The 27,416-nt window shown below is 41.1% G+C and overlaps 1 protein-coding gene across 1 annotated transcript in view; it reads right to left on the reverse strand.

Moving 5' to 3' along the window:
- Positions 1-27,416, reverse strand: part of USH2A (usherin) — a 395,830-nt gene that overhangs the window by 13,249 nt on the left and 355,165 nt on the right. Inside the window, exons 61-63 of the mRNA XM_086460628.1 lie at positions 15,502-15,729; positions 13,162-14,678; positions 11,817-12,138 (exon numbers count right to left, since the gene is read on the reverse strand). Of these exons, the coding sequence (XP_086316754.1) occupies positions 11,817-12,138; positions 13,162-14,678; positions 15,502-15,729 (2,067 nt within the window). The remainder of the gene's footprint in view (positions 1-11,816; positions 12,139-13,161; positions 14,679-15,501; positions 15,730-27,416) is intronic.

Consider the following 27,416-nt stretch of genomic DNA (forward strand, 5'->3'; position numbering starts at 1 on the left):
TTGCTTTATTACATGAGCACAAATGCAACAGTTTCAGTTCCAAGGTTTCAAAATTTAGCAGCTTGAATTAGGCCTGATTAAAAACCACATGTCTCTATGAACTATGCCTACTGATTTTGTCAGCTTCCCAAAACCAGAGTGATCTGCAGACTACATAAAACTCAGCACTTATTAAACACACTCTCCAACAAATCTGCATGAAAATTAAATTTTGCTTTCATCAAGGAGTGAATAAACATATGGAAGGATGTATAATCTTATTTATCAAAAGGCATTTGTATAATTAAACACGAATATCATAAAAGGTTGCCTTAGGTCGTCATTTGCATGAGTAAGTAATTTGTAGAATGTCAGGTACAATAGACAGAGTAGATGGATGCATGAGTGTATAGGGTTAAATTAGGCTCAATATTAGCCAACCACATAGTGATCAATCAGAATGATAGATCTAAATGGCAATACAAGAGGACTGTCTGAGTGATTTTTAGTATAAGTATTCCTTAGTAAGCTTTCATGTTGAGTGGTTCTAACTACAGTAAAACACATTCTTATGTGATCTACTCTGGGCATAGGTCCTGGGGAAGTGGATGGTGGGACTATACCTTAAGAAAATATAGAAGGTTTAGAAATAAGAGGTCTTCGAAACTGACCCTGGAGTCCTTCCAGCTTGCAATATTAAGTTCCAAGACCACAGAACAATTCACAAGGAGCCTGGGGAAGGAAAAAAGCCAAAAACCACCACCGTGGCTTTGAAGACTGTCGTTCTGCCAATTACAAACCCAAAGTTCCTGCCTGATGCCATCAGTAACGCATAGCACCATCCAGTGAAACACAATCTAAGTACAGATGACACCCTATGATAAAAAGCTCAGGCAAAGCACTTTCATTTTCAGTGAAATCAGTAATACATCTCTGTTGTGAACTTTTCATAAAGTCAAACTCTGTTCACTTTACTGCAGTAGGTCAAACCCTCTATCTCAGTTCAGTTCCAGCTGCTACAAAGATTTACCCACAGCCATTCATTTCAAGGGGCATATTTCTTTGTGGAAAGAATAAGCCACATATGGAAAGAACAGCTCTGAGTGTGTACTGGCATTGACTTAGCACTGACCTGAGCTCGAACGCTCCAGTTATATCCAGGCTGTGGCCTTAATGAGCACGGAGCGTAACAGTGTCAGATCTGACCTGCTGAGCAAGCTGCCCACAGCAAAGCTGAAGGTGATGAGTTAGGAACAGAGGCTTCCTGTGTAGCACAGAAATTCAGCCTCAGAATGGCACCCCCTAGGAATTTCGGAAGAGAAAGGGAGGCAGCTCACTTGGGAAGCAAATGCCTCAGCGAGGATTCGATGGAAACTCCTTCCTCCATCGATCCCTCTCCTATCATAGATGCCTACACCTTATCTTTCAGAAAAGAAGCCTTATTTCAGACAAACAAGAGCTCTTTCTTTCAAACTGCCTTAGGACAAGGGAGAAGGGGATGCTCATCTCCTTTCATATGACATCCAAGTTGTTAAAGGACTTCTCCAGGAGGCAGGTGATTTAGGTTCAGTCACATGCTCCAATGCAGGCAGTCAAGCTTTCTGCCTTCCAGAGTGAGAAAGTCCAAGAGCGTGACCCATCTTTGGACGTGGGGTGCTCCCAGTGCTCCCTTCAGGGCTACTTCTCTTTGCATGAACACAATGAAATCAGCATTGACTGGGGAGAGCACGAGCAAGTGGGAGCAGACACAGTTGCCCAGCCCAGCCCTTCCCCAGGGACATGGCAGGGAGCTGAGGTTTCAGTCCTTCCCCCAGGCACCACATGTCTGTCCCCCTTGAAAAAAAGGCCGAGGTTATGGCTGCATGTGTGTGTGGGCCTGACAGACAGGCATGCTCTGAGCATGCCTTCTAGACAGACACCAGCAACTCAGCCCTGCCAAGCCATGTTTCCAGCAGAAACCCTCTAGGTGTCTGTCTCTCTGATGCCAGCTTCTGAGACAGCTGTGACAGCTAAACAGGACTTTTGAGGATCTAAATTCTGGATTTATACTGATCTAAGCTGGATTCCCTTAACTCCCTCTGCTTCTGCTCAACCATCTGTAAAAGGATAGATGGGTATAAAAATATTTCCCTTTGAGACCCCCTGTCCAAGTAAATCCTGGTCAGCATTTGGAGACTCAGAGCAGTAAGTGCCCAGAACTGACTGCAGATGTTTAGCTGCTTCTTTGCATGAAGAAATGGGACAGCATGGCAACAGAAGCCACAATGAGGAGCGCCTGTTAAAATCAGAGGTTTGGTCATGGCTTCTCAAAAAGTCACCACAAAAGAGTCATGGATGAAAGCTGTTGCCTGGGTAGCCTAGTTAAACTGAAATTTCATGGTTTGGACTTTTGTGAAAAGCTTTTTGGGCTCACAAAAATTCCTTCTAAATTGTGATATAATCAGTACCAAAAAATATTTATCTGCATTCATCTAGAAATGTAAAGAGCTTAATAGGCAGCAGTATTACCTGCTGTTTATAACGTAAGAAAGAAGATTATAAAAGAGCACACAGGAACATGGGGCAAATGAGAAGCAATCCTATCATCTCAGGGATGTACTGAATGGCAAAACACAGGCAGCAGAAAGCCAACAAAAGTTTCTTATAACTTGACTTTCTGAATATACTGCCTCCAAAATCATTAAGTCTGACATCATGGTGCATAGCTCAGCACCGTACCAAAAGAGGTACTGCTGTTAATGTCTGCACTGTCCCCAAAAAGCTGGGAGAGGGCTCCGAAAGCAGCTACACAGGTTACTATTTAAAATGCTTTGTCAATCTGCTGGCCTCTGGCCCAGACTGCACTTTGAAGTGGAGCCAGAGAGAGAGAGGGAAACCTTGCCGGAGACCATATATTTGGAGGACTGAAGAATTCCAGTTAAGCTTTTTTTTTCCCCATCATAAATTGGCCTTCACAAATCCTGGAAGAAACTGGTGATCAGCTGTTGCTCAAAACGATCGCAGGACAACCTCAAGGTTCATCAGCACAGCAAGAAGGGGCAAAACCTATGAGGAGCAGGAAGGGAAGTGCTGGGAAGATGGCAACAGCCTTACCACAATGAGCCCAGCCTATTCAAGCTTAGTAAAGGAGTAACAACTCCTTCCATAAAAGGCAACAAAATCACAATGGCCCTCGCGTGTAGATGCAAAAAAAATCATGGTATTGTAGATGCTGGCAGTGGAAGAAGCCCATTAGATGACTTACTCCATCCCTGAGCCACACGGGTTCATTTGCTGCAATACTCTTGAAACCCCAGATGCTTATCGAGGAAGATATGTTTTAAACTAAAAAAGGAGGTTTTCTTTCATCAAATTGAGATCATATGTGAAGGTATTTACTCCATGCAGTAGGTACTAATGGGAATTGAGAGAAACAGCTGGATATATGCTTCCACAGCTCCTCCAGTGCTGCAGTGCAAGAAAGGCACTAGAAGAAGAAAAGCAACGATAAACCAGGAGAGTACTATGGCCTCACTATGATGAAAAAGGGAAGGTGAAGAAACTGCTGAAATAAAGCACTCGACCCCCCTCAAAGGACAAAGATAGTCCAGGTTTAAGGCAGAAAACACAGTGTGTGGCCAAAAGTTCCCAAAACCAAAAAAGCAGCCCCTCGATCACACAACTCCAATTACGTGAAGAAGGGCAACCACAGCTGACTGAGCAGCGGGTTGGCAGAGGACGCAGCGCCTGCGCTAACGCCTGCCGTCTCACGACACTCATGTCTCAGACGTGGCTCAAACAATGTGACAAGTATTATGGCTGCAAACACAGGGACCAACTGGGAAGTCCCCAAGTGGGAGTCTTTTCTGCTCCTGCAAAGGGGAGCCTTGGGCAGCCGACAGCCTATGAAGAATGAGAAACTCTCCCTTACTGGAGAGATCTTCTGCTGAAGCGTGGCAAGGCAGCGGCAGGCAGAAGGGTGGACTGGCTGGTGGCAGCTTGCCTGTCTGAAGGCAGCTGTCCTGAGCTCCTGCTGACTTCCCGGGTCAGGGAGAGCTGGGATCCTCTGCTTTGCATGGAGGTCAGATGCTGTTCACCCTTCCTGCTTGCAGCAAATCAGCAGAAAGTAAAGCAAGCCAAAGAGCTGACTACTGACCAGTAGCAACTCCTGGCCCCCACCATGTCCTATAGGCACTGTGCATTGTGTCTCTTCGCACTGCAGTTCATCTGCAGTCCCCCTGTGAGGGACAAGATCTCAGCTCTGCATGTGGCAGCAGCTTGCGCTGAGCTCCTGCAAGCACCCGGAGAGCAGCCTTTTGCCTTAAAACCCCCTCTCATTAGTATATCACAACCTACCTTCGACTTTGAGCACTGCTTAGAGCTGTAGGGCAGTTAGGTAGTGCTGTAGGTTCTGGGGAACCACGAGGTCTGACCAAGCTACCCTTTCACACATGCACCTACTCTTTACTCCTTTTTGTAAGAGTCAGGGACGACTTGGGTCTCTGCCCTTAGGGCATCCATGGACTGCGCACATCTGTGACTGCTGGTCTTTCCAAAAAGAAATCAATGCTGGCACTACTTGACACATGCCAGGAGAGACAAACAGTAGCAGAGAGGAGTTTGTACCACTCTTCTATTTCTAGAGTTGTTTCATGGAGGTCACAAAGACACAGCACCGCTTCCAAGACTTTTCTCTGGATTTCTTGACTTAGATTTGTTCAATTTCTAACCCTACACTTATACAAATGCAGAGTTTTCACACTGTAAGTCTTTTCCAAGAGAGCAAGACATTTTAGGGTCATATAAGATATGATATCGATGAGTTCAGAAACACAGCACCCAATTTTTAGTTGTGTTCAAACAGCAGCCTGCAAGAAAATTGAAGAGACCATAATCATGCTGGTTAAAATTAGAGAAAACCAGAACAGCTCCCTCTCATTATCAGTTGCAGCACCCTTCACAAGCCTTTCTTTTCATCAGAACTGACCAGCGTGTCGCCTGGGTAATTTGAAGTTACTTACACAACATCAGCACAGCTCAAAGCATAAAGCTTGTCTACCAAAATCTAGCATTCATCATTAGGATAATGTATTCACGTCTGGGTATTGCAGCATCAGGCAGGTATTAGCAAGGTAGAAAGTTTCAAAAGTGGTTGCAGTCTACAGGGGACAGAGCAAAGGCAAGGGAAAGAAAGTATTGCAGCCACTCATGGCCAGGGGTACAAAAAGCTAGTAAACAAATGTGTGCTTTCTGATCGCCCATCCTAAGATCCATACTTTTTCCTCTTCAACATTCAGTTAGCATCCTTAGGGATGCCATAAACATAATGGGATAGATTTTTAGGTCCAGGCTTCTAGCACTGTGATAATTTGAGCCTCTTAACATTGCTATTCATCTCCACTGTTCAAATGCTAATAATAAAGGTACTAAACCCATTCTGGGGAAGGGAAAGGCAAAGACAACAGGCAAGCACTTTGGGACTTAAACAAAATTACCAAATTCTAAAGGAAGCTCATTTCATATAACATAGTAAAACACCAGTAATTAATGAGAGATGTAAACAGGTTTAACTCTAAAAGGTAGAAAATTAAATAATTTGTTTCCTACGGGTATATAATGAGATAGTTACCAAGTTCCCATGAGAGAGATAAGCAGATATTAAAAGGTCTTTCCAATACCTGTAATGGCTAAGGGCAACAGCTAATTCAATAGATTCGATCAAAATCACCACTTCTTTCTCCGCTTCTGATTTATTACTTTGGCTGTAGTTAGTCATCACTCATTTTAGTTTGCTTTTCAGCAGTCATAAATTATGCCTCATAAATAAAAAGATACAATCAAGGAAATCATATCAAGTCATCTCCAGCCTTGGAGTATATTTTCCCCTGGTACTCACACTAATGTCTTTTTAAAGGGTAGCTTGCCATGGTTTTGGGTACTTCAGAATCACAATTTACTGAGAAGGGTATTGCAAAGGTGGTGCTGTAACAGTCTCACCAAAGAAATCCAGTCTAATACCCGTATTTAGTTCAATCAAGGTTTGTTGCATCAATGCACTGTTTACACACTTGAATTTAAGATGATGTTGACAAGAGAAGCATAGTGCCTGAAGTGGGGCTTAATGAACGAAATCATGTGGTTTAAAATGGCCCCTCTCCCTACTGTGTACCCTTTACCAGCTGAAAGGAAGCATCTCGTCCTGCAAAAGGGTATTTAGAGTAGGGATCTCCATTACATCAGTGAAACAATACAGTTATGTCTGCTTTACTTTTCAGAAGCTGAGGTCAGACTTGGTAGCCTAGTGCAGATGTAGTATGAGAAACTCTTCTTACTTGAAAGCAGAGAGCACAATGAATATTGTAAGAAAAAAACACTCTTCCAAACAAAATGAAGAGAGGCTAATAAGTAGTGAGTGCAAGAATGACCTACATTTTGTTTTATGTCGGTACTTTGTAGTGCATCTTTCTGTCAGGGAGATGGGAAGAAATGGTGAATTAAAACGATGAAAAGCAGCCAAATGCGAGGGATATTACAGATGGGTGACTATCCATCACTGGCCAGTCAGAAAACCAGTTTCACCCCATTTTAAGCTACAGAAGTCACTGAGCTGTTTGTCAGTAACTAAGCAGCACAAACTGGAGCTCAGCCAATGATTTGACAAACAGGCTGGTAAAACGAGTGCCATTCTTGCCATCTCTGAAAAGTGACCAAGAGGGCTGACGTATTCTGCACTCCATGTAGTTGGTCCTTCCTTAATCTTCATGACTTTGCACTGATTTTTTTTCACTCCTCCAAAGTCGGTATATGATTTGTTTTCTCTTTGAGAGTCCAAGATGGAGGACCCAAAACATATTTCCCCTCGTATATCTCAGGGTATTTCCTAGACCCTTCACTTGGCTACAGTAACTGGAGTGTGAGAAGCATGCTTCATAAGCAAGAGGAGTACTGTGCCTCCCGCAGCAGTCAGAGGCAGACAGCTTCAGCGCTGCAGACCCTGTCTTGGTGCACTGGATAGTCCTTCTGGAGAATAAACCTCTACAGGGAGCTATAAAACTTTCTGAAAAAGGACAATCCTACTTTTCTGTCTTTTACATGTTCTGTGCCTGCCAAATGGAAATAAGGATGTGTTCTAAACCAGGAAGACATTAAGCCATTAATCTAAAGAAGCAGTCTTAAGCACACAATTAAGTGCAATTGTGGAGGAGTGACATTGCACTTGCATGGAAATCACACCATACTCCGGCAGCTCTGCTTTGCAGAATAGCACTGAATGTGACATTTCTCTGTTCAAAAGGGCCTTCCCTTAGCTGAGAAAAACAGGTCTGACTCTGTATGTTGCTATAGGGTAACGTCACACACTGTCCTCAATAATTCCTGAGAAGGACCTACACATTTTTTTTTCAGAAATATTCCAGGAATCAAAAGACTACATTTGCAAACTCATTAGGCCTCGTGAGTTATAAAGTTTATTTAAGTTAAGTTATTTCAGGAGATCACGCAATTGCATGTGTTTAAAACAGCTGAGGATTTCAGGCAGCATTCCAGTCTAAAAGGCCAGATGCTTTAAAAAATGCAAGTATCTAAATGTACAAATAGACTGCTAGAGGGAATTTCAAAGATCTAAGTAATTATTCCCAAGTACAGGACAGTAGGCACCTTAATGCCTCTTAAAAACCCACTGAAATCTAGTAGGTGCTAATATGTTTATGCAGATCTGTCCCCTAAAGAATAAAAGTGCTTCCTTGAACGATAGTGACCTAAGCATTTAGGGGGCATAGTCCCATTGATGACCATGAGCTTCTAAATTCACTTCATGGTTTCTGAAAGTGCAACTTTTTCATCTAGTCTTATAAGCCCTAAATATTCAGCTAAATTTTCCGGGGAAAAAAAAAAACAACAGCAAACCCACCAAACTCCAAAATCCTGACTTCGGATCCAAAGAAGCTGTCAGGGTTCATTGAACTAAATCTCAGTACCTCCAAAAATGCTGGAGAGAGTCCCATCACAGCACTTTGATTTTATCTGCATTCTGCTGGAGGAAATTCAGTTGCATTTAAAGTTTTATGTCCAGCAAACAAGCCTCAAATGCAGAGACAGCAGAATCAATATCCAGTTTAAGTGAAATATAAATCTGGGTTTCATCAGCATAATAGCAAAAGCCAAGCCCTATACTTAGAAATAACTTGTCTCACAGGCAAGATATAAATTGTCAACAATGGAGGGGGCTCAAAATAGATCCCAGAGGACTGCTGCAAGTGACATAAGCAGAAGACAAACACGTGTATGCAAAAACCTCTCATGGTGAAATAAATGGCCACCAGTGAAAAAAAAACGAAAATGATTTAAGGTCCCAGTCAACAGCTCAGCCCGTTTATGGAGTAGAAACAAGATAAAAAGCAGAGTCTTGAATACAGAATGGTAAACCACAGGAATCTGGTCGAGATGCTTTCTTTGTTATTCATCACTGATTGATCACTAAAACCTTTGGCTTAAGAAAGTCTCTGTGGTATCAACTTCGCAAAAATCAGCTTCTGACTGAGATAATTGAAAGGTGGTGCAACTGAGAATATCCCACAACCAATGTCTACAACTTCCCACTTGGGAAGTTTTTCTTTACCCAAGAAAGATTCCTAACTAATAACAAGGGCTTGTGTCTGCTACAATACTTGCTATCTACTCAGGCCCATCCGCACTTGAATTCACGTTTCTCACAGATCCTGCCCAAAGTATCAAGGAGATCTAGTCTAACTATAGTTCTGCAATAAGAAAATTACAGTAAATAGAGAGCACACTTTACACTGTTGTGGCCAACAGATGGGTCCTATATAGGCATCAAAGGAAAGCTAGGAGAAAGAAATGGAAATCTTAATATTTGTACATAGTAGAACTTAAAACCAAACAGTTCATCCTAAAGCCTGCTGTTCCCAGGAAAGGTTTAACAGCTCTTGTCACAAGAGAAGTGACAACTGGAAAATATACCCTCATATATTTAAAGCGCAATAAATTTTCAGGCTTTGAGTAATTATAATTTTTGCTTTGGAAAGGATCATTGTAGCATCTCCCGTACTGTGAGGTTCAAGAAGCCATCATTAAGTAACTGAAGGAAATCAAGTCACATGGACCTGCAGTCAGCAATAAGAAGCAGTCAGCTCACAGGTGCTCATCATTTCCTTCAGCACAAAGCTAACAGACACAATTTTCACACTGGCTGTTACCTTACAGGCATGCTGCCAACCCAGAAACATCTAAAGGAAAAAAAAAGAGGTTTGTGATTGTCAAGCAGAGAAGAAAGTCTCTGTGAATACTGCAGTGACCACACTTTTCTAGTAGCATCCTAGGCTCTCTTCTCAATAGTTTTGTAATTGTCCCTTCAGAATCCTTTTCTTACCCAAATTAGAGCTTCTGGAACTGATTTATTTAGAAAGCCACTACATTCCTTCCTCTAGGTCCTGGGACCCTTACAGTAATGGAGCAAGAGGCAAGGGACACAAGTTGAAACAAGGGAATTAGATGCAAAGAAAAGTAAGTGATATGTAGTCAGAAATTGGAACAGGGTGCCCACACAGGCTGTACAACCTTGAACTCAATCCAAAACTCAGCTGGACACAGCCCTGAGCAGACTGGTCTATCTGGAAATGCTTCAAGCAGGGAGTTAGGCTAGATGCCCTCTGGATTTCCCTTCCAACCTACGTGACTCGGTGAGTCTACGACATGTGTACATACAGCAGCTGGACAGACTAATGTGATAAAGCAACTTCTTAGATTTAATACTTCATGATTCTGTTCAAAAAGAACCCAACAGTAGCCAGTGGAGCACAGCTACCAAAGAGCCTGATCTGTACAGTGCACTCTCATCAAATTTGCGGATGACACCAAACTGGAGGGGACCAGTTGATATGTTGAAAGGCAGGTCTGCCACTCAGAAGGGCCTAGAGGAACGGGTCATCAGGAGCTTTATGAATTTCAGCAAGACAAATGCAAAGTCTTGCTTGTGGAAAGGAACAACTCCTTGCAGCATTACAGGTTAGGGACTGACCAGCTAGGAAGCACCACTGCTGGAAATGACCTAGAGGTCTCAGTAGATAGAAAGCTGAACATGAGCCAGCAGTACAATCTGGCAGAAAAGATGGCCAGCAGCATCTTGAGCTGTTTAACAGGAGCATAGCCAGACAATTAAAGGAAGTGATTACATGCCTTTACTTAGCAGTTGTTCCGTTTTGGTTCCCAAATACATGAAAGATATTGATAAATTGGAGTGAGTTCAGTGGAGGGTCACCAAGGTAATCAGGGGATTGGAACACTAGGCCTACAAGGAGAAGCTGTGGGACTTGGGCTTGTTCAGCCTGGAGAAGAGATGGCTTTGAGGAACTTGATTGTAGTCCCCCAGCACCTACACACAGGCTAATAAGAAGGTGGGTCCAGGTTCCTTACGATGGTACATGGTAGGAGAGGACAAGAGAAAACAGGTATAAGTTCAAGCAAAAGTTCAGACTGAACATAAGAAAAACCCTTTTTCACAATGAGGACAGTCAAGCAGTGGACCAGACTGCCCCAAAAGGTTATACAATCTTCCTCCCTGGAGGCTTTCAAGATGGAACTGGATAAAGCTCTGCACAACCTTATCTGACCTCTTAAATCAAGATGCTTTGAGCAGCAAGTTGGACTGGATGGCCTCCTGAGAGCCCTTCCAACCTGAATTATCTTGTGATCCTCTAAAGCAAATGAGCCTGTAAGAAAAAGATTGCCAACACCCTGCAGGAGCTCAAGAGGTGGAATGCAGTGTGTTTCATATATATCAAAACAAATCCATGCTTGAACAATTTTGGGGTTTGGTTGTTTTTTTTTTTTTTTTGGAAAAAGACTGTAAAGACTTTTGAATATTGCCAAACTCATCTTGAAGATATATCATGCGTACAAATATTGCGTGCGAAATCAGTAGTGAGGCTTACCAGCACCCTGTTCAATAGCAAATAATCATGCATATTCATAGACAACATCATATTCAAAGATCAACCTCATCCTGCTACAATACTACATCCACTTACTTTTAGGAACAACAAATTCAAGGCTGTTTTTTTGGTGAGGTTCTAAACTCCACTAATTCATATTAAAACTCAGGAAAGATTTCAGATGGCTATAAATAGCAAAGTTCTTAGTTCATAGGCTGAAATCAAGTAAAACCCTACATTATCACTAGTATTGTAAGACTAAAAAAAATTATGCTAAAACTCGTAACTTTGACATAGAAAACAATTACAGGTGAAAGAATGGCAGAACTGCTCTCCTTGCTTTATCTTTGCCTCATAAGAAAAATAATAGTAAAAATACCTGTGTGCATGAGAAGTAACACCAACCATCAAGAGCAAATTGACTTCTGAACCCCTCATGAAAACTACGTCTGATCCTAATGTCTAATTTAAAAAGAAAACCCCAGTCTCTCTTGATGTAAACTACTGTACGATCATAAAGTAAAAATTCATAATAGGTTGGGGGAGGATGGAAAAAAGAAGAAAAAAATGTAATGCAATGAAGCCGCCTTTTAAAAACTAGAATTTCTTGCTACTCAGATAACTTGAGAGCCCTGCAAAAGCTCTGGAGGGTACACAAACTTTTACCATACAAGAAACACAGGCACTTACGATTAAGCTAAAGAAAAATGAATGCTGACAGAGTATGTTGCTTGTGCAAAATTATTTTCAACTTCTCAACTATTTAAAATACATTAACAGTAATCATTCAGGTATCCCAATACTATGAACATTAGAAATGAGATGTGTATGTTCACTGTAAGTGTAAAGTAAGGTTCTCAAAGTGTACTGAAATCATAATCAGAGCTGCTAAATGGCTTCAATTCCCACCTGATATTCATATTCTGTGTAAGGCAGCAACTTGTCATCTTTGAAGGAGGTTGAGGAACCGTTGTAAACAAGTGTGAGGTCTAAATTTATGTGGGTTCGAGTCACTCGCCTTCTGTAAAGTTCATAGTATAAAATCTTCCCATTTGGCTGCTGTGGGCCAGTCCACAAGACGGAAGAAGTCGACTGGAAGCCCGCGGCTGTTGCCTGTATTTCTATGAGAGGGGCAGGCTGCACTGCCGGGGGCGCCTCCAGCGTCCGTACCGATGCCCACTCACTGGAGGCACAACCCAGCTCTGTGCAAGCTTGGAGCTGTACTTCATACCTTTGGGAACACAAATCAGGAATGAAGTGATTAAAACACTGCAAATACAAATACAGATTGTGCATGAGATCTAGGGGATTTCTTAATTTCTCTTGGTCTTTGGCATTTTTAATAAGAAAAAAACTTTGTGTGAACACAGAGATTATGTGCTGTGCCTTGTATAGCTCAAAGGAAGAACACTGTCTTCAGGGTTTTCATTTCTTGGTGGTTTTTTTTGTTTGTTTTTTTTTTTTTCAGAGCAGAGCTAACATCTGCAGGATTCAAGTGATCAAAATCGTTTTGATTTTGATGACATGACTCAAAATGATGATTCATTGTAAGGGATGATTTGGATATCATTTGAGAGCTATAGAGCTTCAGTCTATTACTCTTCCCTCTTTTGATTTAGATTAGTTATATGTAAATAGTAGACAGACTTATCAACCATGTAATACACACAAATTATGCCTACACAAATATATAAGGAAAGGTCAGGTAAATAATCAAGAATTAGTGGGGAAGATATTACTTAAGTATAAGTGTGCTCCTTCTGTAGCAGAGCCCAGTACCGTTTCTTAAGTTTTAGCTTTCACATAAGCACGTTGCTTGCCTTCAACTCAAGGGTGCAAGCATGTTCCTGCTATGGCTCCATTAATCTTAGCTCAGCTACACTGTAAATGGGCTAGCTAATAGGTCATCGGTCTACTCATCCCGACCTTTGTCAACTAAAGCCCTATATATGCTTGAATGCAGGCACCTTGCAAAAGATACAGAAGTATAAGATTGCAGGTTTTGGAGTCCATAACAGAGTGCTGAATTACCCCTTGTATTAATTACAACCTAAGTCAACCCTATGCATTTCATCAAGATGATATATAGCTGATTTACTATACATTTTTAAAAATCCTGGTTTTATCATGTGCTTTTTAGGAAACAAAACTCCATGGGCCTAACTATCTGTTTAAACAAGATGGTTGAGCTGTCTGCCAGCCCACTGAACCACCCTGCAGCATTTATTCAAGAAACGACGTCTTCCAGACTTACCTACTGTATGGCTGTAGCTCTGCCACTATGTACGACCGTCTCAGAAAGGAAACATGAGATGCATCAAAGTCAACAGTTTTCTTTCCTGTTTCAGCAGGCTTGTGGATTGAGATTGTGTAATTTCTAATGTCACCATTTACTTTGATAGGAGGATCCCAGGCCACCAAAATCTCCTTTGAGGACCAAGCCTGCAACCTAGGAGGCAACATCCCAGATGGAGCAGAGGGGTTGGTTTTTATCTGAGCTGGTGGGCTGGTCACACTCCCTTGACTGTTATTTGCAGTGACAGTGTAGCTGTACTCCATGCCTGGCATTAGGGTGAAATCAAGATACCGATTTTCCAGACCTGAGTAAACAAGTACACCATCCCTCCTTAGCTCGTAGCTCGTGATTTTACCATTGGGGTTAGCTGGGAGTTTCCATGTGATTTCAATTGACTCCGAGCCCATGACAAGCAGCCTGGGAGGTTCCATATTTAATGGTGCAGCCTCCATGGTCATCACTGACTGGGACACGCTAGATGCGCAGCCCCCTGCAGTACAGGCAACCAACGCAAAATCATACTGCGTGTAAGGCTGTAGATTAGAAACCAACATTTGCAAACTTTTGCCAGGATAATACTCTTTGTTGTTTGATTTCAATATGTACTTGGTGATATCTCCATTTTGTATTTGGGGAGGTGCCCAAGATGCATTAATTTGAGTGGCACTGACAGCCTGCAGAGATGGTGGGTCCACTAAGGCAGGAGCTGCTTCCAGTGTCTGTATTGCAGCTGGTTCACTGGTAGAGCAGCCTCCCATTGTACAGGCAACTATCGCATAACTGTACCTTGAATAGGGCAGTAAGTCTTCATCTGTGTAGTTGAAAGTAGCAGCGTCAAAGCTGAAAGGATAGGGAACATCATTCTTTAGCAGCCTGTATGACTGAAGAATACCATTGGGCTGTGCCGGGGAGGCCCATGAAATGAGCACTTTATGGGGGTTAACTGATGCCAAGGATAACCTGGGGACAGCGAGACCTTTTGGGGCAGTTTGACTAGTCTTTGCCACTGTCCAGGAGCTGTCAGCATAGCCTGCTGCATTCCAGGTGCGTATTTTATATTCATACCTTGTCCATGGCTGTAAACCTTTATCATTATATATGAATGTATTACTTTCAGTGTTATATTCTGTGAAAACAATTTTCTCATCTTCTGTTGTTGCTCTGTACCCTGCAGCATTTTCTTTTGTGCATCTGTGAATAACTTCATAGCGAATTATTTTTCCATTTGGATTAATTGGCTGCAACCAGCTCAGTTCAACATTGGTAGCGTTCACTGCCTGGATTACAGGTGCCATCTGAGACACTGGGGGTGCTTCATCTGTTTGGACCGGCTGGGGTGGAGAACGAGTGCAGCCTGCCGCATTGCAAGCCTCCAGTACAAGGGTATAGATGGTGTACGGCTCAAGGCGCCTGAAGAGGAACTGGCGAGATAAACCACTGTACTCCAGGTTGTCCTCGCTGAAAATATTGTAGGTCTGGTGAATAAAGAAAGAAAAAGAAAAAAAAAGGCAGGGAGGGAAGAAAGGACAGAAGCCAGAATAAAAGTAAAAAAACCAATATAAATCAACAATTTTTGTCAATAACCAGTAGATGAGACACCTTAATCTTTGCAATAGGGTAAGGTCTATTAACCAATGATTCAGAAACTTACTTCCTTAATAGTAACAATCAGCACACAAACAGATCATTGATACAAAAGGAATGTTTTGATCCAATTTTCATTATTTTTTCATTTTTGATGCAGTAGTGAATCACATAGTGACAGTTCTCATTATGTTTGTTCGTTATCAAGTCTCACGGACTAGCACAAAGCTTCTCACAGAGTAACTAGAGAAAATCACTTAAGAAAAATAACTCCAAATAAGTCCCCTGAAGTTGCAAACCTTGCAGGTAAAGGTTTACACTCAGTTTAGCTACATGGAGCTAAAAGAAGCCCCAAATTTCAGAACAACATTCTGTCAAACCCAGGTTTTCTAGAAACACATTTTGGTGATGTCTAATGTACGCCAAGTAAGATTATGAGCTTTCATGTGCAGCTTTCTCTACATTAAACAAACAATTTGGTTCACTGTAAATGGACATTTACAGTCATGGGTTAGCACAGAAATGTTAATACTCATTTTAATATAACCACAAAGAAGATCACTCACAGAGTGTCTTATGCTTACATAGGACTTCTGTCTTATTTTAAAAGTATAATGTATTTGATTGAGTCCTTTTCAGCAAAAATGTTTTAATTTGATATTCAGCATTTCCCTTCTCTTTTTTGATCAAGTGAAATGTCAAGATGAAGATTACCTTAATCACGCCATTGGGTTGGGAGGGCTCTGACCATTTTAGCAGCAGAGCCCTGCCATTTTCTTTCTTTTCCACAGTGAAGTTGCCCAGGCCACTGGGTGAAGCTTCCAACGTGCGCACAGATGTCCAGGGGCTTGAAACCTGCCCAGCATTGTTTACAGCTACGACATGAATATGATATGTTGTGAAAGGTTTCAATCCAAATAAATGAGCCTGATGCTTTGTTCCCTGAAGCAAGAATACAGATGTTTGAGTTAGTTAAAAAAGTAATCAGCATCTGTGGTTTATGTCACTTGGAAAATGAGGTCTCAGCTCTGGGTCACTTCTGACCGCTTTGCAGAATACCCCATCTGGTTACTAGGATTTTTTTGGTGGGTTTCCATAGCTGAACCTCAAAAAGAAACTCTTAGTCTTTTTAAAAAATACCTAACATTATGGTAGAGCTTTTGGAGCCGACTACTGGGGTATCCTGTACAGTCCAAATCCTAGCTAGCAAGCAACTTACAGTTCGTTCAGCATGTGTCTGAGCTTTGCTGAGTGAGGATTAAAGTGCTTGGTACTCTGAAGGATTCAAGCATGTGTAAAAACCTGTGGTATATGAGTGATGCCTGCCTCTACAGAATCCTTACACATCTTGTGTGCAGACTTGACATTTGATAGGCGTGCCGTCCTGTTCTAGCTACTTAGGGCATTGTAATCTGGATAGACAGCAGTGTTTCCAAGAGCACAGTTTCTTTTCCTTACTGAAAACAAACCCCTTAAAAGTGAAGGGGGGTGGGGGTTGGGGGATAAACTGGTTTCTATGTTCCTGCTTTGTAAAGATATCACCTGAGATAAATTCACAAGGTAAGATGATTGTGGGGCAACTCGCTGCCTTTACAAGAACCCTCCCTGTTTCTCCAGGTTGGAGGAAGCAGCCATACTGCTGATGGGGACACAGGCAAGCGGGCTAGACCCTGCCTGGCGCCAGACGCTCACCTCACACCAGTGGAGAGAGGTTAGGAGGAGCAGGGCTGTTCGTGAATCTCACCTGGCTCTGCCAAGGCTGGCAGGGCTGGGGCTGACCTGCCACTGCACTAGACCACAGCCCAGCGCAGGGCCAGGTGGGTGGATGCAGACGGAGGGACATCAGCCATGGCCGGAAGGGGCCACTGGCATCGCAGCTCAGGGCTTTATCCCGCTTGCCCCAAACAGCAGCTGACACAGACCTGAAAGCACTCAGCGATGAGGCGAAGCGAGCCTCAGCACAAATTCAGATCTAGGCAGGAAGGCGATCCAGGCGCAGTATTATTCTGCACAGCCACGAAAGACACAGTAGCTAACAAAGAACAGGAGTAGCGTGTCTCAGTAGGAGACTGTTCAGATTTGTCTCATCAGAGGAGCGAGGAAGAAAGGAGTTCAGCCGATCACTGACACATTTAAACTCAGTTGTGCTTTTGCATTAATGATATAGATCTCAAGAAGGGGAGTGCAGGAATTCAGTTTCTTTCGTGTGGCAGAAACAGCTGAAGTCAATTTCCCTGTTTCAGTAAGTCGTATTAAGTTGTTAAATGCTAACACTTCCAATTGTTTAATATTTAAACATTTGTTAAGCTATCAGACTCAGAAACAAATTTTAAAGAAATATTAATTTCTTTTTTTTAAATATTAAAAGTTAGATCATAAATATTTAAATAGTTATTTCCTCACAACAATGAGTTAGTCTTTTAGATAAATATAGCACAGCATTTGAATGACCATTATGAATATTAAATCTGAAGATGCCACAAGTACAGATTATAAACATACTTTTCTGATAAATGATTCCTTTTTCTGTTAAACAAGGCAAACACTAGCAAGATTAATAATGCAAAAAAGTATAATTCTTTGTTAGGAATTCCCAGTCATCACTGCCAAAAAAGCATAAGCTCAAATGCAAATAGCAATCACCTCGAACAGATTATATATAAAAAAGCTCTGGCTGCTATGGGACATTTAGAGATATCTTTTGTCATAAGAAACATGGAAAGCATGTGGGCTATAAAGCAAAAACATATGTATATTGTCAATACCAGCACCTGTTCAATTACAGTTTATTTCAGTATGGAGAATTTAGTTCAGCCCCTAGATGGCAATACTATCAAACACTTTTTGTAACATGAGTACTTAATGATTAACAACGTGCATTCAGTCATCCAACATACTCAAGGCAGCCATTAAAAAAATAACAAAACTGATTTCATTATAGATTCTTTTAATAAACATTTATGGCTTAGATCCTTGAAAGTGGAAGCGTTCAAACTGCCATAGCCAAAAAACCTATACAGCCGAATGCAAAATTATGAACTGCAGGTTAAAGAACAGAGCTCAACTTGGAGTTCACGCTTAGCATAAAAATCTGGCATCAGAAATTATGTTGGCACAAAACATGATTAAAATTAGCTTTACAGTTGGATGTAGTCTGTATTAATAGTTTTTATGAGGACAGTTATCTATTAGGTTTTCAAAACAGAACTTTTAAAAGCCTAAAATTTACATTCCATGGTTCGGGGGTGGGGATGGGAGGAAGGGAGCACACAACATTAAATTGCTCCCACTGAACGGCTACACGGAGGCTCTCCAAAGGTACAAACACATTATTACAAACGTCATATAAAAAGCAATGGCTCTGCTTTCTAATCAGCTGCATCATCAGGGTGGGCTTTTGTGACAGCAATGCTACAAAACACTTGATTTCTTTTTTAAACAGGAAACCAGCATATTTTTCATCACCTCTACCATTTTCCCACTAAACCCCAAGATTTAATTATTTCCAATCCTCACCATGCTTTGAAATGAAACAAGGATGGAGGGATTTCCTTGCCTGCAGTTCATCATGTTCTCTGGAGACTGCTAAACCATTCCTTCCAGGGATGACTTTTATCCCTGGCTCCTACAGATACTTCTTGAAGAGCAAACGGTTTACATGTATTTTTGTTTGGTTTGGTTTGAAGTAAGCTCAGGGGACGTACTCCCAGAATATGGAGCCACGTTTCCTCCCCCTGCACTGCTGCCATTGCCATTTGTGAATTTGCTCAGCTCAAAGGCTGATGCCGAAAAGAGGATGGATGGCAGTCTCAGTGATTCATTTTAAGATTTACTTTATGTTGTCCCATGACATTTTCAGCCTATAAGTACTGTCCGGCTGAAACGGTCAAATATAAATAGCAAAACACACCTTGTAAAGTACAGCACTGTAGCCATCGGCTTCAGTGGACAGCAACACAGCTTTAAATAGGCGCAGGATCAAAATCATTGCCTGGAATATTCTCCCAGTCTTTGTCTGCAAAGCCATGAAGTCACATATCCCATGTTTACACACTGCTAACAGTCCAGATTTCATTCACCATTAAAAGCAAACCAACAAAATAAAATTTTAATGCGAACATTAAGATGTTCGTAGACGGACTGACCATGAAATCCAATGGACTGCAAGCCCATGCCCTCCTTTGTCTCCTACTGCGAAGCATTCTCATTCATTCATTAAATTAAGACTAATCCAGCAAACATATAAGCGTGAGCACTCTCACACTCCTATAAGGCCCATCCTTTCAATGTAAACACTACAGAAATGGACACCTGAGGCAAGCTGTGACCAGCCACCGTGATCTGATCCCCGCACTGCAGCCCAGAGCCCAGCCTTTGACATGGCCGTTCTTTTGGCAGCCCCGTCCCGTTCCCTTGCGCAGCACTGCCAGCACCACCACTGCTGCAGGCGGGACCACACCTTTGTTTTTGCTGTGTAAAATGCTTCACGCGCTGCCAGTGGCAGCACAAGCTGTTAACAGCAACAAATACACTCCTTGGCTAATTCCACTCTTCCAACTGTAAATTAGGATAAAAGTTATTTAAAATAAAATCTTGGTTTAGCACATTTTTCAAAACATAAAACAAGAGAACATGAATCATGAATAATGTATCCATCAAGATTTGCTTCAGATTGCCTTTTTTGTTTGTTTATTTTTTAATTCATGAGCACAGAAGTCACTTAAAGTCTGGAAACAAATTAGCATAGTCTTTCATGCCATTCAAAGGCAGCAGCATCCATAATGCAAGGGGCCTGCCTTCCTCCTACCTCTTGGCCCTCCTCCCGGGCACGAGCAAGGCTGCGCAGCCTTCAAGGGTCTGATGATTTTACACTGCCTACTGTGATTGCTTTTGACTACTTGAAGTGCCCCTAAGGTGGCAACAGGGTCAAAAGGTCTTTGTAGGTTGAAAATGATCAAAAATTAGCATTGATCTGTAGCTGTCAATAATACTCTGCATGGGTGGACTCCCTGCACAAATGTTTAAACTGCATACAACTACACAACCTAGTCATCTTTGAATCTATCGATCTGATGAAGCAGCACTTTCCAGTGGTGTCACTCTGCTTTTCCTCTTTTTTCAAGGCAGGCCAGTTTGCCCAGGTCTCAGGGCATGAGTTCTAAATGTGACAGATACATCACAAGATCTCTGAAGAGCTGCCCAACAGGCAGCTTGAGTATCTGTCCCTTCTTCAGGGGAAATCATCAAAACTCAGCAAGTCATCACCTGTCATGTTAAGGGTAGGCTCTGGTTTCTTCTCTCTCCCCATCTTCTCTTTGTACAGTAAGCCCTTTTTGGCAGGTATCTGCCATATCTGATTAAAAAGCCAGCTCATTCTTTCTGTGAGTCTCTAACTAAACTCTTTGACATCAGACACTACCACATTGTTAATGGTAGTAGTGGTACAGGGATCCAAACCTGTTCTTTCATAACCCACAGACATAAATGATGGGAAGGTATCACAGAATCATGGAATCATTCGTTGGAAGAGACCTCTAAGATCAGAAGGTAATTCAGTATGACACCCCCTTGCCTAAAGAGGCAGAGATGCTGAACTCTCCCTGGACAAGGGAGGAGAAAGCTATGGTCTCCTGGCAGTCAGAATGTCAGTCTGATCATCCTCTAATGGCAGTTTTCAAATTCTCCATCAAGGAAGTCAAATAGATTCCTCCATAAGTGACAGAAGTGATGAGGAATACTTGGGGTATTACTAAGGCACTCAGTTTATCCTCACCATTGTCGTTACCCTCTTATCTAGTTCCCCACCTAATCCAGATTCTTCGCCATCTTCTGCAAAGCACTGGGAGCACTTCCACCTTGACCCTCATGTTCATTTTTATTTCCCAGCACACTTCTTAGCCCCTGCCTTCACTCGAAAAATTGCACTGAGTTTGTGTTCATATGCAGTCCCTAACTTGTCCTTTGGGTTGCCTTCCTTCTCAGGATTATATCATGCACACTGTGTCTTTTCATTTAAAAAAATCTACTCTATTCCTAAAGCCTTATGCTCAAATTCACAAGGATATAACTTATGGATACACAAGTTATCTATGAGTCCCTTCCTGTAGCAGTGTGGACTGGAATATAAATTATTCTCATGGTAGTACTGAAAAATCTCAAAAGTTAAGCAAACAGAAACCAAAGTGTTAGTCATTTTACCACAAATTATCTTGCCTAGAGGTGACCAGAATTCACATTTTTACTATAAATTGTTGTTGGACTATTTACTTTCCTCCCAATATGTGTAAAAAATAATTTTAGAATAATTAATTAAACTTTTTAATAAATTTCAGTCTTAGAATTTTACATTTTAAGAACTTTGCATTTAATTTTAGAATTTTAAAATTGCCTTTCAACATATATTTTTCTTTTTAAATCAATATTATATTATTTGATATTACCCAACAGGCCTTCAATAGCAGTCATATGTACCACATTGGTGATAATTTTTATGATATATAAAAAAGCAAGTATTATGAAAGAAAACTAAAAAAAAAATTATATAAAATTTTAAGTTTGTAAAAGCAGACATGTCCTTATTAAATCTAAAATAATTTAAAAACATTTTTGCCCAGGGATATTCTTCCACATTGTCTTTGGTTGAGACGAAAAGTCACTATTCCTTTCCCAGCCCTGAGCTGGATTGATGCAGTCTTCTACAGTGGTTAGGAAATGAATTTATTATATTTGAGCATGCTTTTTTATAAATAAATTTAGGAAAATTTTAAAATATATTAGACTAGATTCAAGTTACAAAGTAAATCACATAAAATGTAAGCTTTGATTACATGATCATAAAATACTGTTTCTTTGAGATTCCTGGCAAACTTAATGGGTTTCTTTTTTCAACTTTAAGAATGTTCTTGTAATTTATTTTTAAAACAAATTATAGTTTTGCAATCAACATCAGAGAACACTAGTTGTCTATCCTCTGTGCCTCTATGTTCCTGTTCTTTCCTAACAGTACCATGCTAGCAGCCTTTTTTAATAAAAAAAACCCTAATTTGCACACCCTGTTTCACTCAGCACATAACCGAATCGTTTCCTGTATGAATAATCCTACATGGGCTTGTGGACTATACCAGGGAGAAACCTGTAGAAACACCAGTAATCTGAGTTTAAAATGTTCTGCAAACCACAACAATTAATACCTGATACAGATGTTTTACACTGCAGTTCATTTTCCTCCTTTCCAGCAGAGCATGTAAGGAACCGTGAATTGCATGTGGCTGAATCTGTCTGGCGGAGCTGGTGGCTATTTTCACAGCAGACAGTTTTCTTTCCCAGCACACCTGGGGACCTGCTGCAAGTCACCAGGCATCTGAATCCCCAGCTTCGACTTGAGAGCAAAGCATCACAAAGAAAACTAGGATGCATTGCACATTAAAATGAAATCAAGCACATTTAGCAAGCTGCGTTCAGTCTCTGTGTTGGCCTTTGGGTACACTTTTAAACCACCAACAATGTCACACTTTTGCTGGTAAAACCTTAAAAAAAAAAACCCAAACCTTTTTGGGCAAAGTCAACACTTCAGTAGCTTCCTCCATGCTATTCCAGTGAGATAAGATCTCCTCTCCTCTCCTCTCCTCTCCTCTCCTCTCCTCTCCTCTCCTCTCCTCTCCTCTCCTCTCCTCTCCTCTCCTCTCCTCTCCTCTCCTCTCCTCTCCTCTCCTCTCCTCTCCTCTCCTCTCCTCTCCTCTCCTCTCCTCTCCTCTCCTCTCCTCTCCTCTCCTCTCCTCCCTTTTATTTTCTAATTATTTATTTAAAATTCATCAAACATCACTGAATGCCACCTTCTCAAAAATGTATTTCCAGCTGTATTTGTCTAATTTGTACTAAGAAATATTGAAATCCAAAAAGAGATTTTTCTGCGTGACTAAATAAATCAAATAAACCAAAATATCAATGACATGACATTCTACTGTAGACAACATCTAGAGGACGATGTCAACATGTTTTCCTAACATTAATATTTTATCTCTAGCAACACTCACAAGACCCACTGTATAATAACAGTTTTGCACCTTCTTTCTTTTTTTTTCCCCCCACATTTTTCCATTTTAACCCATGTTTATTATTCCTCATGAGAAAGTGATGGAGAAGGAAAGAAGAAACCCTTTTTCTAAACTAGATACCTGACGGGACTGTTTTCCCCAAACATTGGTTTTGGTCAATTCAAATCTGCCATCCCTACTTAACCTGAATGATACTTTTTTCCTTTCAATAATCAGTCTGGACATGAAGAACTAGACTAAGTTTCTATTTAAAATCTGAAGCCAAAACATTAATACTATTTGAGATTCAATAAGGCACGAGATAAAATACTTAAATCCCACTGAAAAACAAAAATGTGTCACCCTCGGTAAAATGCACATGTACTGTATGGCTCAGTCTGTAGCTGAGTGGGGCATGCTTTGTGGAGAGCTGATGGGATGGAGAGAAGATAGAGCAGGCAGAGGATTGAGCTGGGAGGTTTTTGTGATGTTCTGAATTCACACAGTGCGTAAACTGGAATCTGCATAACCTCATCAAGGCATTGCAGAACTTGCAATTTGTTGAGTCTGCCTTGTCACAAGGGGAATGGGAATGAATGATCCTTCAGGTGGAGCTTTATAATCTGGGACAGAAACATATCTCCAGGGAAGGTAGAAAGCTAGGAAAGGCAAGCGCAAAAACTCTGTCTGGGGTTTGTACCTCTGTATTACAACTAGTGCAGTCATACAGCTGAACTCCAGGACTATGTTTAAAATAAGTGCCACCCGGTGCTCCTGCTGAGAAGCAACTTTCCATCCACTATTTGTTAACATTTAGGAGCGGTGTTCCTCTCATGGATCTGTTCTATGTTGTCTGTAGGCACGGCAAAAGAAAGAAAAACCACTGCTGCTGTAAAACAGCAGCTAGAGCCTAAGGGCTCAAACCTGCAAATGGTAGGGGGTACATCCCTTAATATGGAACACTGGGGGGTTAATGTTATATTTTTCCTAATGCCATAAACAGTATTTTCCATTTGATATATTGGCTGATGGCCAGAATGAAGTTAGATGCTTTTGTCAGAACAAACAAAATCCGGACTGCCACACCAGTGCTGTCGGTGTCTTCTTAGCCTCAATTCTTCTTTTTTTCTAATGCCCAGAGTGGCAGGTGTTTTGTAGAAAGGCTTCTGTAATTTTAAACTAATGTAATGAAACTGTGGATGTTTTTGTTATCTGTAAAAATGGATAATTTATGTACCTGAATGTCTCAGCTCAAGGTATCTTGTGGCAATTAGTTTTGCTTTGTAGAAAGAACATGCCCTTGTAATCATCAAATGTTTTGACTTTCGGTTTCATTTGAAGTTTTGTTTTTCAAGTATTCACATTGCTCCTCTATGACATTTGTGACTACATATATCTGTGCCATAAGCCGCTGCCTTCATCTCCTTTCAAATTACATTGTATATGATACTGTGAAGTAAAACTTCTCCAGTCTGATCTTAAAATGATCTGGGCACAGTATCTGAAGATTTCTATTTTCTGCAAAATTTGAAAAAGACAGTTTGGCTGTGTTTTCAGTGAATAGAAAACAGAGCGGGGAACCCCCTTATTTTTCCCCCATAAAAGCAATTATTTTCAATTTTTGCCTTTGCACAGATCAACAGCCATAATGGGGAAAAATAAATGTAAAGAGAAAAAAAAAGTTTGAAGAAAATCTTTAAGGGGACTTGTACAAGGACAATCTGAATTTTAACATGTATTGCAGGTGAACTCCCACATCAGTTTCTGTGAAAATGCCACTGTATATCAGTTGTGCTCCATAAAATTCAGACTTCACAGTTACATATGACTTCTCATCATAGGATCTCACATCATGTTAAAACATTAATTAATTAAGTCTCAGGATATCCCCCTGTGTTACTGTGTGCAGCTTCAGGAAACTATCATTATTGGTTTAGATCCCATTCTACACAGGTACAATAGATGTGTCATATTATTGTTAAATGCGAGCTTTATTCCCTTTTCTCTATCATCCTGAGCCCTTGTCTCTCTCACCCAACGCATGCAAAAAAGAGCAGTTCTAACTGCTGCTAAGTAGAGGAAGATAACACAGCCTCAAGGCAATTCACAGCTTAAATCCCTGCTTTCTGTCAACACAATGGAAAATAAAAGCAACGTTTTAAAGGAGACTAAAAGTTTTTCACTTCCTACTATTTCATTCTTTTTCCCCTGCCCTGTATGAACAGGCCTTGCTTTTCATTCAAACTTTTCCTGCTATCAATGTAATAACTTCTGAGAGGTATTAAAAGGTAAGCGTAAACAATTTACTCGGAGGTACATTATAAAGCCCAAAGTTTAGGTTGAATACATGGCTGAACTTAAAATGTCACCTTTAAAACGAACTGGGTATTTTAAAAATGATGGGCCAAAAAGTATGCAAACCCCTACCTCTTGAAAGGCTTTCCTTCACCAAGTTTTTCATTCCTTCCCTTAATGCTCCACACTTCCTACATAAAAACACCTACAAATAGAAACAGGCTGAAAGAAAAGGAAAGTGTGCAGGTAGCAGTTTGGGAAAGGTGCAGTCCAGTTATGTCAATGCATGCCAGGAAAAAGAGATTCGCTCCAGACGTTTATATACAGAGCGGTCACTCGTAGCAGCAGGCCAGAAGCACACTGCTTATGCTGGTAGGGCTGCCCTCTCTCTCTTCTGTAGCTGAAGCAAAGTTCAGCCTATCTTTTGAAAATTAGCAGGGGATATTGATTAGACACGGTACAATTTGGAGACATATTCCTCAGCAAAGCACAGCTTCCCGTCAAAATACTGACAGGTTCAGCAGAGATCTGATACCTTCCTTCCAGAACTTGTGGGATGTTCCGCCAAGTTGGAGTAGGGGATTGCTACAGGGGATCCCTGCTGCCACTAGTTGTATAAGCTAGTGGAAAGCCTCAACAAGTAGCCTGAAAAGCCCCTGTGTCACATGATGGTAAGAGGAACAAAAATCTTGTTTTCCCATTGCAACTGCTATGGACTGCACTGTTGATGAAAATAATGAGGTCCAGGAAAGATTAAGTTATATACTGTTCTGTGCCTTAGCAGCTATGTCTTGCCATATGAATCAACTCCAGACCAGGAGAAGGGATGAAAAGAAGACAAAAAGACAGAGCAGTTACAGAGTTTGGTAGAGTAACTGGAAGAGAAGCTACTTGCAGGTTTAACGTCACGAAACCAAGTGAACCCAGTGGATGGATGAACTTCCAGCTCCTCCTAGGATCATATGGCTACAATTCCCTCTAGCTTAAGCCTCTTAAGGCACACCATTGGGAAGAAATTCACCTTGACACAGCATATGAAGCCATGTCTGCAGACTGCCTGTTCCCATTTTCTATGCTGTCAGACCAACACTAAATTCATATACATATGCAGAAAAGTAGACAGCTAAACCTGAGGCAGTGTGAACAGGAAAAGCAGCTAGCTAGCTTCACTTTAAAACATTAATGTGTAAATAAACAGAATCTTTAATCATGTCTTTTCATGCGGCTACACATTAGTGCTTTCTAGTGTGGCTTGGGCTTCTCAGTGCAAAGCTCGTGCCAAAAGAGGAGAAAGTCTGAGCTGCTTGTGATTTGCACTAGCAAGATGCAGTAGTTAGGGAAGAGAGGTAAGATGTAAATACTGAAATATTACTTGAAAAGTGAAGCATAACAAGTTTAGTTCAGATTCTGTACTTTCCTTGGATATTTAATTTACTTGGGGAATTAAAATAGAACACTAGGTCAACAGGTATGTAGTTAAGCCTAGTACAAAACAAATGGTGCTGACTTCAGAATTGAAAATGTCTTTACAGCACATTATTGACTCCAGCATATTAACTTGTACATCCACTAGTTTCACTGTCTCATCTATTGATTAGCTGCATGTATGCATCTTATAAATGAGCAATCCAAAAAGAAATTACGACAATTTAGTCATTTTGGGCCAGACTTGTAAAGGTATTCAAGTGTTCGAAGATGAAGATGATAGGCACTGTGGGAAACAGTCAGAGCTCTTACATTTTGACACAAAACTTGTGTAGCTAGTGTCCTCAGTTACTCTCTATGCTCTGTGCAGAGGAAGGGAGGTTCCTCCAAAGGGAAAGTCAGATGATTATGTTTAACTTCTGTTTTGAATAGCCCGTCAGAGAAACCTCACTCTCTCTCAAGACAAGATTAGTCAGACCAGCCTACATTGGCCATCTAAAGTAAGTTTTTAGAATTCCATGCATAGGTCAACACGTTGGCAATGATCATCAGTGTGAGAAGATGTTACTCAAGTCAGTGCAGTTTAAAATTTCCATTAAAACTCTCTAACCAAGTATCATTACAGGGCTTTGATGACAAAGCAATTGAAAGTGTTGTGATGCTTCTATGCAGGACTAGAAAGATGAAAAAATGCAGTATGCTGAAGAGCTGTTGCAAATTTTTGTCTCAGAAATATCCTATTTTAAAAGCCACATGTTCTCAGCTCTATTTGTCCTCAAAGAGGGCACTGTATTTGACATCAAAGCAACTACACCTCAAAATATTGTGTTACCTGGTGGAAAAGGTGATGTTTTTCTTCTCATTTGCTCTCAGGGT

This window comes from Leptosomus discolor, chromosome 2, assembly GCF_034619465.1.
Source record: "Leptosomus discolor isolate bLepDis1 chromosome 2, bLepDis1.hap2, whole genome shotgun sequence".
Classification (NCBI taxonomy): Eukaryota; Metazoa; Chordata; class Aves; order Leptosomiformes; family Leptosomidae; genus Leptosomus; species Leptosomus discolor.